Source organism: Neopsephotus bourkii, unplaced genomic scaffold (assembly GCF_033783945.1).
Source record: "Neopsephotus bourkii isolate Nb327-2 ecotype Australia unplaced genomic scaffold, CSIRO-AGI_Nbou_v1 NB_234, whole genome shotgun sequence".
NCBI lineage: Eukaryota > Metazoa > Chordata > Aves > Psittaciformes > Psittacidae > Neopsephotus > Neopsephotus bourkii.
Window position 1 is genome coordinate 19,465,253 of NW_026900744.1, and position 14,321 is coordinate 19,479,573.

Consider the following 14,321-nt stretch of genomic DNA (forward strand, 5'->3'; position numbering starts at 1 on the left):
TTAGAAAGAACTTGTTGATTTTTTTTTTTTTTTTGAGAGAGCATTCTTTGCAAACCATGAAAATAATTATGTTGAAGAAAGGCAAAATTACTTGACGCAAGGCTTTCTGCCTGCAAATTTCAAAGGCCTGCTGTAAAAAATCTAAACTCGCTCAGCCTAGCCCACAGTAGCCGAGGCCAGCCCAGCCTAGCCCAGCCCAGCCTAGCGTAGCCCAGCCAGCCTAACCCAGCCCATCCGAGCCTAGCCGAGCCTAGCCTAGCCCAGCCTTGCCCAGCCTAGCCTAGCGATTTCATTCTCATATCAAACGTTTGTAATTATGAAACAATAAGTACACTCCTCTGTCCTCCTACGGACAAGGTCAAGTCATCATCTCCGTCCTCACTTCCTTTGCCAGGGGTGGAAGAGGCCCCCGGTCCGTGATGGGCTGAGCGGAGAGGCAGCCGGCAGCCAGGTATGAGGGGCAGCACCGGCCCAAGAGCGGCCCACTACCAGCCGCCGAGGAGCGGGTCCAAAGGTGAGGGGAGGGGCTGCGGCGGACCACGGGAGGCGGGGCCAGGGCGGGCACCGCCTCGGTTCGTAGCCGTGGCTTTGGAGGTGGTAGCAGGAGCCGTTCCGGCAATAGCTCTCGCACTCCGCGGCATGGATGGGTCTCAGCCTCTTCCCTCGGGGCGGTGCTGCCCCAGCCCTGCCCGGTAGGAAAGGCGGAGCGGAGCGGCAGCCGCGCTCAGACAAAAGCTGCGGCGCTTCCTGCCCTTCGTGCTGAGGGGAGCGGGAGGGCGGTGGGCGCCGGTCTCCGTGCTCCTCCGGGAGGGGCGTTCGAGTGCTTTTCTTGGCCGCCACGGGAGCTGCGCAGGCTGCCGGGGAAAATGGCTTTTTGCAGGAGCATCGGAGCTTGGGGAGCAGCTCTGGGTACGGTGCTGCTGCTCGCCTTGTGCCCCCAAGCTGCGTCCGAGCTCGGTGGCGAGGCGGTGCCGGAGGGAGCCTCCACCCTAGCATTCGTGTTTGATGTGACTGGCTCCATGTATGACGACCTGGTACAGGTTATCGAGGGGGCATCCAAGATCCTTGAAACATCGTTGAAAAGACCCAAGAGACCGCTTTACAACTTCGCATTGGTGCCTTTCCACGATCCAGGTAGGGATGTCTCAGTGGTGGGTCAGGGAGGGATCCGGGCAGGGAAGAGGGGGCTCTGCCGCCGTTTCTCGAACGACGAAGGTGGGCTGGGGACGGGATGGGCAGTAGAGAAGTCCACAGAGGGCAGTGGAGGAGCGACGGTTCTGCTAAGGGCTGGCCTATATGGACGGAAGGCTGTGTTTTCTGCTCTTCTAGGGGAGGGTAAGTATTTTTATCGCATCTTAGCCGTCCTTGCTACACGCCTCTCCGTTGCTGTCCTTAGTGAGCTTGTCAGGAGGGAGTAACACTTTTTGCACCCCCACCGTGTCTCCTTGTGGACAAATACCAGCAGACCGTCCAAGAGCCTTCAGGGTAAACTGAAGTGGGCTCTAGGCGCGCTGTATGCACCAAAGAGTAGTTTAGGGGGCCAAATACGCCACATAATAATTCTAATATGAGCTGACATGGTTTCTCTCTCTTAGTAGAGATCATGTATACTAGTAATGAAGCTACTGTGTTTTTTTTCAGTGTCATTCTATGGGAGCAAACTTACATACTTAATACAGTTGTACTTTTCCTCCAATCTTGCCCCATGATTACATTCAGGAACTTGCACTGAAATTATTTACATAGTTGTGTTTTTCAGCTTGGGTTCTTACTTCTTTCCCTCACTTTAGGTCTTTTTTTGGGGGGGATTTTTTTTTTTTTTTTCTTTCTTTATGCTGTGCAGTATGTGTTCCTGTCTTTCAGCATCTGTTTTCTATTCCCTTCCTATCCCTTTTCTCTGGCTTTCTTCCTCTTTCCTTGTCAAATAACTTCTGGTGACTTGAAGAGGAAATAGGATCAGAATGCCCCAGGCTGGTGATGCATCCTGTACTATCCTGTAAAACCTCCTTAAAATAAATTAAAAAAAATAAAATAAATCAAAGAGTGGGGAAAAGCCCTTGGAAATTACCTTTCTGGTTCTAGTTTCCGTGGGATATCTCAGAATATGATATTCCAGAAGTTAGTTCTTAAGAATTCTGTTTTTGCAGGGATGTCATCATACGAAAACAGATACATCTTCTGCATTCCCTTAGACATAAAATTTCTGCTTACAAGATATATGTTTGCTATGGTTAGAAATACCTTAAACAAAATGCTTGGAAAATTAGAGAAAAACTTGGTTTTGCAAATTTTGCCATTTTGCAATCCGTAAGCTTGTATAGGGATTCTTATTTTATTTTATTTTTACTCATAAAGAATTCATCATTTTGGTATCAGAGTGTCTTGTCACAAAAGGGTCTGTTTATGTACCTGACTGTTTTCACCCTTAGTGTTTATAGAACAAACATATGGGACTTAAAAAGCATCATACTACAGAAGTAAGAAGGCAGAGATTTTGGTCAAGTGCAGAGCCTAGAACTCATATCCTTTTGGAAAAACAAGTTGAGTGTTCTCTCTGGAACTCTTTCTCTGTGGATGGGGCAGAAAAATCTACATGTTGGTTTGGGTGTGTTTTGGTTTTATTTTCTCCACAGTCACAATTTATGCATCTTCCCTTTCTGCTTACAATGTGATTCACTGTAAGAACTGATAGACCTCTTTATTTCAGAGGCCTTAGTTATCTATACCAACCATGAAAGCATCATGCACTTCTAGTTTGCAGGTTTGTCTGGATGGTTCTTTTTCTTGTGCATCGTCAGTAGAAAGAAGTTCCAGCTTTTGTATCACAGATAGCTCCAGTGCCTAGGTTTCGACATGGGCCACTTTCAAACCCTTTATTTCAAAAGCTACTTTTTTCTTTCTTATCCCACATGTTTTCTCTTCCTCATTCAGTTTTTCTTCTGCATGTTTTCTCCATTTAATTAATTGTCTCCCATCTCCTTGACTATCTTGAGCTCCTCAGGATCCTTCCTTCTGTTACAGGTCAATTCCTTTAATCATGCTTTGCTGTATCACCACCTGCTTGCTCTGCACATACCTCACTAGCAGCAAATCCACTGTCACTTTCCTTGGCTTGATTCACACTTTTTCCCTTCAGTCTTCTTGCTTCCTTGCTTCCTCCCTCATTCCCACTCTTTCCACAGGATATCCCTTTCTTTGGCAAATGTTAGATTTCATTCAGTAGAGTAGCTGAAACTTAAACCTGTAGAGTGCTGACCTATACAGCAAAGAACTGCTGGCAAACATCTATTGGTGTATCCTGTTACATGTCTCTATATGGGAAGTCCAATTTCCCTGCACAGCCAGAGGAGGCCTTACTTTTTAGCACAATGAATAACTTTAGAGGGCACAAAGGTGTTTGAAAGCAGAGAACGTATACTTTTAAACTTTGCTTTGTCTTATTTCTGAAAACTATTTCTCTCTATGTTCTTCTCAGAGTTAGAAGGACGCAGTACATTCCAGTGTCTTTAATTTTATGGATGTAGCAGTTCAGACTGCTGGTAAACTGGTATCTTGCACCTGATGATGAACAAGCCTACGCACTTGAAAAAAAAACTGCAAGAAATACTGTTGTGACCATTTCTTTAACATCTTTGTTTAATCTATAGAGAAGTAACTTTTCCCAAAAATCTAATAAAAAATATTGCTTGGATTATATTTCATAGCATCCATTTCATTTGCTTGGTAGTGTTCTTTCTGAAGACTGCTCCACTAAATCAATAATCATGAGATCATAGATTCTTGTTGTTTGGTTTCTGCGGGGGGGGGCCCCCCCCCCCCCCAAGTTGTCTGGTTATTTGCTGAATTGATCATTTTTCTTCAGAAAAGAGTGTTGTATATAGCTGCCCCACAGACAAATGTTCTTACTGTTTTTGTGAGGTATCATGCCCCATGAGGCAAATCAGACTATACAAGGAGTGCAACATATAGTTGAATGTCAGATCCAAGGAACTTCTTTTCTGTGTAAAGTTGCCCTGACCCAGATACACTATTGAGAGGTAATTGCAATATAACACTGGTGTGGATTTGGCTTTTAACTCCACTGTTTTCCTAATCTATGTTGCACAGAGTATGCTGAACAGTGCCTCAGTCACTCATCTTGCAGTACTGCTTGATTTGTACTGATTAGCGAAACAGCTCAGGTGCTCTCTGAGCACTATGAAGAAAGAGCTGTTGACAAGGAGAGTGTATTCAACAAAATCATGTATTCAACAAAACCATGCAAGAATTTGTCTTGGAAGTGTACTTGATATAATAAAGTACAACTGAATTAAAAATAATTTGAGTTATTTAAAAATCCTCCTATATCTTACTATTCTACTGGACTACATTGTTACCAAAGTGCTGCATATTAATGCTGCATTGTGATACACCAACATATTGTGGTCTTTAATGGTAGATTTAAATGTAATGTTATGACTATTGCTATGGTATTTTGTTAAGAGTAATAGAATAGAATAGGCATAGAATTGCAGCCTACAGGAAAAAAATTATAATGGGTTTCACATTCTGATACTGCTGTACCATCTGGTGGTATGCTGAGATCTCCATTTTGAAACAGCTTTTTGTTTTGGATTCCGCTTCATGTGGAAGCATGTGCAATGCTTTAACACATTACAGGAATTTTTTATTGTGTTTTTTCAATGCCTAAACATGACCGCAGAAGTTTTGTAGATAGTGAAAGGCGCTGTTGACAAAGAAATCTTTTGCCAGACTTGTGTTCAATGGAAAAACTGGAGGGGGGAATAAAAATGTCCCAAATTAAGAAGAGTTGGCACAGGAAAATTTTGAATTGGAGCTAAAGCTTAAGATCAGCAAATGCTTTTGTAGTTGCGTGTTGTGGATCCTGATCTCCTACTAACTCCCATTGTATCCTGTGGAAACGGGATTGGACTTGGAATGTCTTTATTTAACATCTGTGGCCAGCTTTTCTTTTTTTTTTTTCTTTTTTCTTTCTTTTTTTTTTTTCCCTTATGCCATTAAGGAATTTTGGAATGAAAAATAAGCCAAAGTGGACAAATTCATCTCTAGTATTTTTCTGTAAAATGATTGGAGTTGTACTGGTAATAACCAATTTTGCATGATTTAATCAAGCATGTCTTTAGTGTGAATGACGGTTTTATAGACCAAACTCCAGTATTTAATTTTAATCACAACAAAATTCAAGGTAATATATTATCTCTGGACTTACTACTGAAAGTCCACTTCTGGCACAGTAGAATGGCTGCCTGTTAATACTCTGTATGTCTACTTTGATATGATTTATCTATGTATGATCTAATTATGTCTAAAATTTGCTATGAGCATCTCCTGACCCTTTTGCCTGCAAAACAGATAGGCAACATACTCCTTATATGAGAAAAGAGAAAACATTGTTGCTACTTTGTTCAGATGGGAAAATAGTACTGAACTGAAATCATCATCTAGGATCACAGAATGTGTAGTAGAAACAGAAATACTCTTTTCTTTTTGTTGTTGTTTTATTTTTTTATTGCTTGCTCTCACTCCTGGTTTTGAGAGTAAAGCTCTGGTAATATGAAGTAAAGGCAGTAATTACATTTAACTTTATAACCTGGGATCTCCTTTATTTAAGAGACTTGAAATACTGTATCCATAACAAGTTAGGCTGCTGGGCCACATATTATTTTGGAACAAGTTCAGAAGGTCATATGAAAGGTCTGAGAACTTTACTTTTTGCAGGTTTGATAGTTGTTTTTTAGAAGCTATAATGAAGAAGAAATAATGTATTTTCCAGAGGAGGAAAGTAAGAAATTAAAATTGGGCTATTATTGGAATTTAGAATTTTCATACTTCCTGACATAAAAAGTATTGTGATTATACAAATGGATAATAAAGGGAGATGGAAAGCTGTGTGCGGAAATGGAGAAGTAAAGCTTTCCCGTACATGTTAACTTTTGCCTTGAAATACTCACTTGTGAGTGAAGAAGAATAAAATTGTCCCCTGAGGGTAGCATTAAAACTTCTCTACCCCTGCTCAGCTGAAATTCTTCCTGAAATTCAATTGCAGTGGCTGCGTGGCCAGAGCCCTCCCAGTATGAACCACCACTTTGCCTTTCTGTATCTGCAAGTAATCAGTACCACTGCCTCTTCACTGCCCAGCAGATTTCTTACATCAGATTCTTCTTGATAACTTTTCTCCAACATGACGCCCTGCACTTAGCCTTTTGCATTCTTCTGTCACTTGAGGTCTTTAGCCTCAGGCTTCACACCCAGATTTATGGTTGCCTATTAAACTTCTCAGGCAAAGGGCGAATGTATATAAATTGGTTGTCTAAAACCTTTTTCCATTCAGGAAAGTTGAATGTTCCATTTGGTGTAGCCTGAAGAAGGTGGTCATTGTTTTCAGCATTCCCTCTGCTTTCTTTGGGTGGAGGAAGAAATGCTTCAAGGCTTGATATTAGTTTTACTAAAGAACAGGAACATGGCTGTGGAGAAACTGTGTGGCAGTAGCTTTCAAAGCAGGGAGGATAAGTTTAAGGGAAATGTGGTATTTTGGACTGGTATCTGAGTTTGTCTGCTCCACAAGTGGCATTTGTACAAGGCATGGGGACAGAATGAGAAAAGTCTAGGAGCTTCTGTAGTGTGCCTTTGTAGTTCTCATTCCGGGGGGTCATGTAGACCTCTTGATGTCATTGCATTTTTGGGTAAGTAATAGCACTTATGTGAGGTTGGTTTGTTATCAGCTAGGTTGTGGTGTGGTACAAACTTCTTTAGTACTTGGTGGGTTATATTCAGCATTGTGTGATGTAATATAGTGGGGTTTAATCGGGCGTTGAGTACACTGTGATGGAACTGGAGAGATAAGAGAAGTGGTGGGGGAGAGATGTTACCTGTGTTTTACTGTGTATCCTTTGCTTAATAAAGAGAAAGATTCAGTGGGTTGTTGCTGTGTATGTGTTCTGCACAGACCTCATGTGAGTCTGTTTCATTCTACAGACTACATAGATTAATTGGAAATCCCTGCCCATTAAAAATTGAGGACTTGGTAGATTCTGGGTAGGTCTGTTTGTCTTTGGGTAACAACTTTCTGCCCACATTCAGTGGGTCTTCTTACGTTTATTGCTAAGTAAAACTGTTTTAAAGCTATCTAATATATGAACTAGAAAAATTATAAAGTTGGCAAGGAGGAATAAACTGCTTGCTGATTAAGCTCCTGTAGGCAACTGTTTTGCAAACACTGCGTATATTCCCATAGTTTTTATAGGAACCAGAGAAGAGTTGTCCCCTCTTTCTTTGGCAAGAGTAAGGTCAGAGGCAAAGAAATGTATTCCCTCCACTTAATTCTAGAAGTCCTCTTATTTTGAGAACTTCATATTTAAGTGGATTTCATATTATTCCCAAAATCCAAGGTGTGCAGAGGGGGATGTGATGGTGGAAATGTGCTATCTTAACAGATCTGATCTCCATGTACTGGTGCAGCAGCTCTACTGATACATCCCAGAGTATCAGGTTAAAGCTATCATGGTTGATCTTTCAAGACTAGGTGGCCCCAGAAATTTCAGAACACCCTATCTGAAAAAGTCAAGTTATGTAAACTGTTATTTTCTGGGGGGAGGAGATTAGGGGATGGGACTGGTTTATTTTCAAATTCCTTAGTCATATAGTGACAGCAATAATGAGTGCATGTTCAAGCTGTGAGTTTTTCTTTCATGTTTTAGGAGATGTAATATAAATTTAGAACTGTTCAGTGCTGTCTTTATATTTGAAGACAACCAGAACTGGGCATAATAGTTGTTAAATCTGCTCATTAACTGTTCAAGTGTCACTATTACTTGTTATTTTACCATTTACAATTTTGGCAGGAAATACTCCATTTCTTTAAAGCCTAAATTCTGTGTCTATGTTGTTTTTGCTACGAAGTTTTATTGCTGCTGTCATCAGTTGAATGACAGTCACCAATACTGTGACTATACAATAGCAAATAAGTCCAAGTTGATAAGGATAAAGTTTAAAGCACTTACGGATATTTTCTATCTCTGAGACTTCTTTGAAAACCATACTGATTGTATATGAAATGATTTAAAACCTTATAGTCATCCTTAATGGAGCCTTCTCTGGAAGGATTTGTTTAGGGTACCTCTAAAAATAGCTGTTGTAGGTTACAGAAGATAGCATTGCCAGTACCAGAAGTTCCAAAATCTGTGAAGCAGTCAAAATGTTGTAAGATCATTCAAAAACCTACTAGAACATCACCTAAAACTTTTTTCTACTGTCTTAACTCTATCTCTCCAGCCCTGAAAGTATGTACAACAGTAAATTGCCCCTCAGTTTCTTGAATATTTTTTGCAAGGGAAAGGATTTTTATCCCTGTTTTTACTTGAAGATACAGTGGTGATTGTAATTTCCTTTAGGAAAAAGTGATAATGCCTCAAATCTGTTATTCTCTTCTGCTTTGGATTATGATTTATTTTTCATGTTCCATTTGAAACTGTTGACTGCTGAACTTATGCAGAAGCTACTTGTTGTATTTTGTTTTGCTATCCCCAGCTCCAAGTGGTGACAATTACAAGAACAGCTCTGTAGCTCATTAGTAATGCATCCCAATGTTATTCTGTCCCAGTAATTATTACTGAGGTTGTTCAGCAAATGAGGCTTGCTGTTTAGCCCTGTATGCCTGTTCTTCATAGCTTCTGGGTTTTGCATAAAGGATACTTGAGGCATTGTGTCACAAATGGCAGTCGCTATTACAATGCGGTTGCCACCTCAAATATTAGGTATGCAACAATGTAGCAAACAATTTTACAGAGTTTTAAATTCACTCCTGAATACAGTGGTTTTTAATGGGAGAGCTTTCTGTCAGTTGCCTTAGAAGTTTTGCTATTATACCTCCTGAACAACTTTCACTTCTCAGAATGGTAGGTTTTCCTTTGTATCACTTACTATTAGTAGATCCAAAATGTGGACTTCAGAGGATCACACAGCTTGCTGAGAAGGGAAGGGTGGTGTGTAGGTTCTGTAATCTCTGCTCCAGATATAATCATGTCTTTAGATCACCTACAGGGAACTGAACCTGTTGAAAAACTGCTGATCACTGTTCCTGGGGACATGGGTATAGAAGTGTAGGCATACGTCACAAAATACACATTTGAAGAGCAGCACAAACCCACACAATGGCATAATGAAGCTGTGGTTGGTCTTTCAGCTGCTGCTGTTCTGTGCAAAGAGATTTGCTCCTGCCTTCCCATTAGAGGCTGCTGCCCTATTATTTCTGCTACTTTAACTATTTGCTGATTGATCTCAAAGTAAATATCACACAATACTGAAGCAGATTAGAAAGCGATTAAGCTGGTGCCACTTAAACAGTGAAGCCTTGTCCCAGATGAAAAAAGGCTGTGTAGTATATTTCATCATGTCCTGAATTACCCCAGAAATGAGTATGCTTTAATCACTCGGAAATGCAATGTGGAAGGAGAATGTCTACAAGCTTTATTCTCTGCCTGCCTGGGCAGCTGAAGATTGTGCCTTCTCCTTGTTGTAAAGTAGGAAATGTTACTCTTAAGTAAGGTGTCAGTGTCTGATAACTGGAAGCAGTGGGGAGAAGGTAGATACTGATGGTGTAAGAGCTGAATTCATAGTCTTCTGACCGCCCCCATTCTCCTTCTTCCCTTCCCCCCCCCATTTTGAATTTATTTCTCAAAAGTTACAGTAGCTTTTTTTCCACACAGTCATGTATAGAAGCCAAGTTAGTACTATCCATGGCATTAATTGTTAAACAGTAGGCCATGTTGGCTACAAGTCTTGATGGGAGCTCTATGGTATGGCAAAAAAAGATAAATTTCTGATGATGTATGCATGTACTGAATTGGTTTAAGTATCCACACAGCAAGTTTCTAATGATTTATAAAAAGCAGGTATTTTATGCAAATCCTCAATTGCTTTTAAGACATGATTCAGGCTGTTTGTGAGATTGATATACTATCTCTTACCTGGAGAAAACAGTTATTAAATTAACAAGGAGGCATAAAGATCGTATACATCTTTAGCTCGCTTTAACTAAGGCAGTAGTGCTCATTGTAAGATGAATTGTCAGTGAAATATACAGAAGGAAGTTGACAAGGAGGCTAACAAGAAAACATCTGACTTTTGAACTGACAACCTTGTTCTTTTAAATTGGCAACGCTAAAGATCATGGAAAACAATGCTTTCTGTGATGTAGAGTTAATAGCGAAAGCCTTTACTCAAGAGAGGAGCCTGAGTTCTCAAAGAAGGAAGAAAAAAACTCTGAACAAACACAAGAACTGAAGGCTGCTGAAAGTGAGACTAAACCTTAATCCTTGCTGAGTGCACGTTCATGTGCCTTTTGAAAGCTCTATATTATGTGATACAGAGCTGGGGCACATGTTAACTGCAAGGGGGTAAACAATATTTGTCCTATATAAGGGTACATGGAGTGGTGGCACTCCATTTGCTGGTACAAATTATGTTTAAACTTCTCTTAACCAACAGTGATTAAAATGAGCTTATATTGGGTTGGTACTTTGCCATGTGCCCAGGACATTCTTTGTCTTGCCATACCAACTTGTTTAGAAATATTCATAGTATTTTTCTGACTTGGGCTTTACAAGCGTTTGGTTTTTTTTGTTGTTCGTTTGTTTGTTTTTTTTGGTTTGGTGTTGGTTTTTTTTTTTTTTTGGTGTATTGGAGGCTGCTTGGAATTTAGACTAGAGGGCATTCAATTCAGTCAGCTGAGGATCTGGATAAACTGGATTAAGGAGTATGGAAAAGGAACAGATATTTAATTTAGTTAATAAATTTTGAATGTGGCCTAAAGAATGAAAGGAGGAACCCTTTAGACAGTGAAAACCCTCAGATGCCAGTTAGTATATATTTTCCAATCAATGATTTGATTTTTGGCATATGCTGTAGACTTTGATTTTGAAGTCAATGCATACATCAGAGAAAATATTGAGAACATATGTTTTTCAGTTTGCAAATGGCAAAACAATTTCTCTGTTGAAAGAGACCGATGGTGTGACCTGATTGGCCTGCCATGCCTTGGTACATTTTGTTAGGAGAAATAGGATGGATTAAATGAAATGTGTTCTGGGCTGTCTGCTTCATTTTCTTTCCTTACTACTGCCAGTGAGAATGTGTTTTACCCCTTAAATACATTGTTGAATATAATGATTTTTTTATAACATTTGTCAGTGTTGTGTGTTACACTCAGGTCTGATTTATGAGATCTTTCAGTTCTGCCTATTGTGAATTCATGCTGTGCAGTTACTGTTGGGTGAACTCTGGGTCCACGATTTGCATTTTGAATAAGGATAGTTTGCAATGTTACGTTTTTAAGCAGGATCAGAGTCGTTTAGGTCACGCATATCCCCTCGTGGTCTATGGTTAAACTTCTCTTGTTGCCTTTTTAAGAACATGTGCAACCTATTCTTTGGTAACTGTAGATGTGAACTGCGCTTTCCCCTGTTTCTTGCCAGAGGAGAAGCACAATGACTTCATGTTCCTGAAGTAGTTAAGTGGGATCATGTCAAGATATATAAACCCATGACAAAGAGGACAGGATTAATCCCATTCATCAAGCACTCAACTGAAGAACCTTTTCTGAGAGCCTAGATACCCAAAGGTTCCTTCTGTAATTGACAAAAAGAAACTGGCACCTTTGTGGGGCAGTTCACTGCTTGTGAATCTTTAAATACTCATTGAATGTCTCGTTTGGTTTTGTCAGCTGCAGAGGGAACAAGTTAGTTCAGCTGAAGCCCTGAAAATAGGAGGTATGAAGTCAAGCGAGAGGCTTTCTTACTTTTTCTTGCTCTGGAGCTGACTGTCCAAATAATAGCACCTGAGATCTGATTCAGGCTGGTTTTCATCCTGCCGTATCAATACTAAGTGCTCAGATGAGACTAGATCACTGGGAGAATAAGTAGTGTCTACACTGTGATGTCTTCCCTGGTTCTTCAGCCCAGCTGAGAAACATTCCTTGGTAGGGCACTTTGAGCTAAAGCTGAGTGGCAACCTGTGAAGGCAACTCTAGCATAAACTGAGGCACTTCTGCAAATCTGCTTTGACAAGGGTGTTGGTGGATGCCTAATGATGTGGCTAATCAGAATGTCTTGCATCTCATTTGCCCTTACTGCATGTTGTCAGCAGTTTGAACATTGGGTGTTTAGCAGAGACCATTCTGTGTAAGCCAAGGGAGTAATACTAGTAGCTAAGAGGCTGATAATCACTGTGGGGCAAAGCCACAAATGAGGTTCACGGTGCAGACGCTTAATGTGTATTGCAAATGTAAACAGGCTGTGTATATTTATAAAGATATGTTAAATTTTTGTTCTATATCACATGTACCCTTCCATCTTGATATTCTTTGGTACACCTCTTTACAGAGACAGTGTGTGCAGTTTTCAAGCTCTGCTCAAGTTGTAGCCTTTTTCCTAGAATATACTTTGCCTCAGATCTCAGTCTGCAAGACATTACTGGTAAAATATATGCATATTTAAAATGACATATTCCCAGATACCAGGCCAACAAGCTGCATACATCACATGCAACAAAATATAATTGAAAATGTTGAATTTGTTTTCAGTAATGTATGCCTATTAGCAGTCTCATCTGTTCACTCTGGAATAGTGGCTTCCTTACCATATGCTCTTGGTAATACAACAGTTAGTGTGTGATATTAGGTACAATGAATCAAGTATATAAGTGTTCAAAGCCTGTGTATAACATAAAGGCACTCCCAAATTAAACTTGGATGTATGAGCACTGTGTGGAGAGAATTTTCAATTATTCTTTTGAGGTGCCTTCATGAGCCAGCTATTACAGAAGACAGCTGGACCCTTCATGGTGCAGAGCCTGTGTAGAATTGCAATTGAGGGAATAAACTTTTTCTCAGTGTTTTCATGGGAACTGTAATGCTTCCTTCCTCTGCTTGTTTTGGTTTTGGGGTTGGTTTTGGTTTTTTTGAGTTTTTTTTTTTTGTAAGACTACAAAATATGAAGACAACTTTAAAAGACAGTTTCATGTAGCCTGATACACAGTAGAGCCAAAACCCCAGTATCAACTTTAGAGCTACAGGATAAATTATAACTAGTAGAGCTTTTTCTGCAATGAGATCTAACTAAAAGCAGAATGGGCCTCCAGTTTTCAGGATGGAAAAACCCTGCTAAAGTGGAGTGAGTGGGGGTGGGTTTACATAGTTAAGTGAAAATGAAGGAATGTCTTGTGTTACTATAGTCCCAGCTAAATGTAGGGTCTGTTTGCTCAGGATAGCAGCTCTAATCTATGACTATAGGTTACTGCTGGATTCCTGCCATCTTGTTTAAATTAAATCCATAGCCTGGGGGAGGTAGGGGGTGTAAGCAGGAAGCCATTGTAATTTTCATGCTTTGGACACCCGTGTATTTTCATGAGCTGAAGTGAAGTGTCTCTGGGGATGCTGAATATCACTGAAACATTTCCTGAGTTCTCTTAAGCTGTACAATGGTATGTCCGAGTCTGTTTTCCAAAGGACAGAGCTTTTTTGTTTAGTTAGTGAGGTCTTAGTTCACTGAACTAGTATGCTTTTGTACTTATAATTTATTGAGGAACAGAAGAAGAGGAAAGTTGTGCAGGAAAAATGAAGTCCTCTGTCTTAGAACAGCTAGGAATACTGTGGTTTCTTTTATGCCTCCATATTCTATTTCTGCTTAGTAAAATCCTCAAAAGGTTGTGTCTTTATAGCCACTGTGTCAGACCTCGTCTTTTTAGACTGTAAATAAGTGAAATTGGTAGGCAAGCACATGCTTTTAGGTAAAAGAACAATAGATGGAGTACCCAGCTAGAAGAGATTGGTTGCTGCCAGTCTTTCGGCAAATGACTTTGCATTATGGCACTTCTTTTCCATTTGTTGTTGCTTAGCTTGTAGAGCACCAACACAATAGTAGTGTGGTTTTAATTAGAGATCTCTATTATCATTGTGCACACACTACCCACTGTCTTTCGCCAGAGTTTGGGTATAAGAAGTACTGCTAGCTGCCAGCAAGTGGCAAGGACAAACCCAAACATCACATCTGGCAGACTGCTGAAGTGACACATGGTGTACACTTGTTGGTGTAATGTTTTACCTGCTTTTCTACAGCATTTAAAGAGCATAGTATGGTGCTTAGGCAGCGGTGCTTGTCCAGGATTGTTGCTTCCTGATTTAACATCATATTACTTAAAAGTCTACATCTTCATGGTTTCTTTTTGTATCTGGGGATGTGTTGGGGTTGTGTGGTTTTGTTTGTTTTGGTTTTGTTTGGGTCATGTCTTCCCCTTTTAGATTTTAC

The 14,321-nt window shown here is 40.3% G+C and overlaps 1 protein-coding gene across 6 annotated transcripts in view; it reads left to right on the plus strand.

Annotated features, from left to right (window-relative positions):
- Positions 1-640: 640 nt before the first annotated feature.
- The window catches only part of HMCN1 (hemicentin 1), a 193,183-nt gene continuing 179,502 nt past the window's right edge, over positions 641-14,321 (plus strand). For 5 of the 6 annotated variants that reach the window (XM_061345729.1, XM_061345728.1, XM_061345730.1 and 2 more), the window contains exon 1: positions 641-1,134. In XM_061345729.1, the coding sequence (XP_061201713.1) occupies positions 867-1,134 (268 nt within the window). In that variant the 5' untranslated portion in view covers positions 641-866. The remainder of the gene's footprint in view (positions 1,135-14,321) is intronic. The other variant, XM_061345724.1, reaches the window with a different exon arrangement.